The sequence below is a fragment of the Octodon degus genome, unplaced genomic scaffold, assembly GCF_000260255.1.
Source record: "Octodon degus isolate 3935 unplaced genomic scaffold, OctDeg1.0 scaffold00236, whole genome shotgun sequence".
NCBI lineage: Eukaryota > Metazoa > Chordata > Mammalia > Rodentia > Octodontidae > Octodon > Octodon degus.
In genome coordinates this window covers 2,994,007-2,996,122 of record NW_004524812.1, presented here as the reverse complement: position 1 = coordinate 2,996,122, position 2,116 = coordinate 2,994,007, and the positions used below count along the sequence as shown (strand labels likewise).

The 2,116-nt window shown below is 40.3% G+C and overlaps 1 protein-coding gene across 1 annotated transcript in view; it reads left to right on the top strand.

Moving 5' to 3' along the window:
• Positions 1-2,116, top strand: part of CUNHXorf56 (chromosome unknown CXorf56 homolog) — a 19,848-nt gene that overhangs the window by 9,840 nt on the left and 7,892 nt on the right. Inside the window, exon 3 of the mRNA XM_012512591.2 lies at positions 532-573. Within this exon, the coding sequence (XP_012368045.1) occupies positions 532-573 (42 nt within the window). The remainder of the gene's footprint in view (positions 1-531; positions 574-2,116) is intronic.

The window sequence follows — 2,116 nt, the reverse complement described above, 5'->3', positions numbered from 1 at the left end:
TGATCCATACATGGTTTGTGGAACCCACAGTTGTAGAACTGCTAGATATGGAAGGCTGGTTATAGAAGTGTTTTTGCGGGCCTGGTGAGATGGCTCAGTGGTCTAAAGCACCTACTTAGAACAAGCTTAGCAAAGCACAGGGACCGCAGTTCAATCCCCCAGCACCACATGCCAGCCAGCCCCGCCCCCTGGTGGGCTGAGCTGCCCCCCCCACATAAATAAATAAAAATTTTAAAAAAAGAAGTGTTTTTGCCATTAATGTTGTTCCCACAGCTATAATTTCTGCTCTGTATTACTTCCCTTCCTCCTTTGTCAGAGAGATACTTGACCTACATTAGGGCTCACTAAATGTTTGTGGAAGGAAGGAGTGAGGGAGTGCTGGAACTCTGAAATTCATGCATGTTTAACTAGTTCATTTATGAAATGAAAACTTTTGAAAGGCACTGTTAGCATGTGTAGAAAGGAAGTGGTGAGGTTGGTAGGTGATGAGATTGGCTCCTTTTTAGTTTTTAACTTGCATTTTCTGTGCAGGCCTGAAGGCATTGAAAGACAATACAGGAAGAAGTGTGCAAAGTAAGTATGAACAATCGAAGTTTCTCCAAGCATAGTCAAGGAGAAGCATAATGTCTTAGGAAAATAATATTTGAATGTCATCCTCTGTTGTGCCTCTATCCTTATCTGAAATGTCTTCAAACCAAATATATCATTAATATACTTCCTCAAGAGATTAGTCAAGCCTACCATGTGTGAGTCTGCATGGTAACCAACACCGTGTTTCTCAGGTGCACTGTGTACTTTGCTTTTACCCTCTTTTCTCTTCGTTTGGCCTAAGTTCACTCTGCAGAGCTGGTTTCTATCATACCCCCTTGCCCCACACTTTTCAAATAAACATTTGGCAAAACAAAACAACTAGTCAAAGGTACATCCCCAACCAGCAACCACAAAAATAAATATTTAGCATAGTCTAGTTTTTAAAAATTGAGATATAATTTATTTTTTTTGAGATATAATTTATATGCAATCAAACCTGCCCATTTTTTGCCAGGCATGATGGTGCACATCTGTAACCCCAGCACTGGGGAGGCTGAGGCAGGAGGATTGTAGCCAATTCAAGGCCAGGCTGGGCTACATAGTGAATCTGAGGTCAACTTGGACTATGTTGTGAGATCCTGTCTCAAAAAAATTGCCCTTTTTTTTGGTGGTACCGGGGATTGAACTCAGGACATTGCACTTTCCAGGCAAGTGCTTATTCTACTGAGCCATCTCCCTGGCCCCAAAATTGCCCATTTTAAGTATACACTTTGATGTGTTTGATGAAACAATAATGATATAACATCATCACCATTATATAAGTAATTTCTAGAATTTCATACATATATCCTTTTGTGGCCAATCTTCCTCTGTTCCTTCTGTTATGAACTGCTTTCTGTCACAATGGTTTAGTCTTTCTTAAAATTTTATATAAATTCCATTTATGTGTTCCACTCACTACAATATGTATCTTTTGTACCTGGCTTTTTAACATTTAGTATAATATTTCAGGAATTCATCCAGGTTGGTACATGTGTCAATCATCTGTTTTTCTTCGTTGCTCAGTAGTATTCTACTATATCACAGTTTGTTTGTCCACTTGCTCATCCAAGGACATTTGAGTTGTTTTCTGGTTTCGGATATTACCAGTAAAGCTGCTGTGAACACTCTAGTATAAATCTTAGCGTAAATGTTTATTTTCTGCTGGAATAGGATACATTGGAGCATATGGTAAGTGTAACACAGTGTATTGTAGTCTAGACTGATTTATAAAGTCAATTATAGGATCATAGACCTAAGATTGTTAAATAATATCACTCAAAGCCAAAAAGTATGGGCCAGTGAGATAGCTCAGTGGACTAAAGTGCCTGCTTAGGCAAGCTTAAGCAAGCACAGGGACCACGGTTCAATCCCTGGTACCACATGCCACACTGGCTCCACCCCTAGGCGCACTGAGCCTGCAACTGAGACCTGGCATGGTGGTGTATGCCTGTAATCCCAGCACTGCGGAGGCTAAAATCAGGAGGATCACCACGAGTCCAAGTTGTGTAATGAAGCCCTGCAACAACCAAATACATTTTTTTTT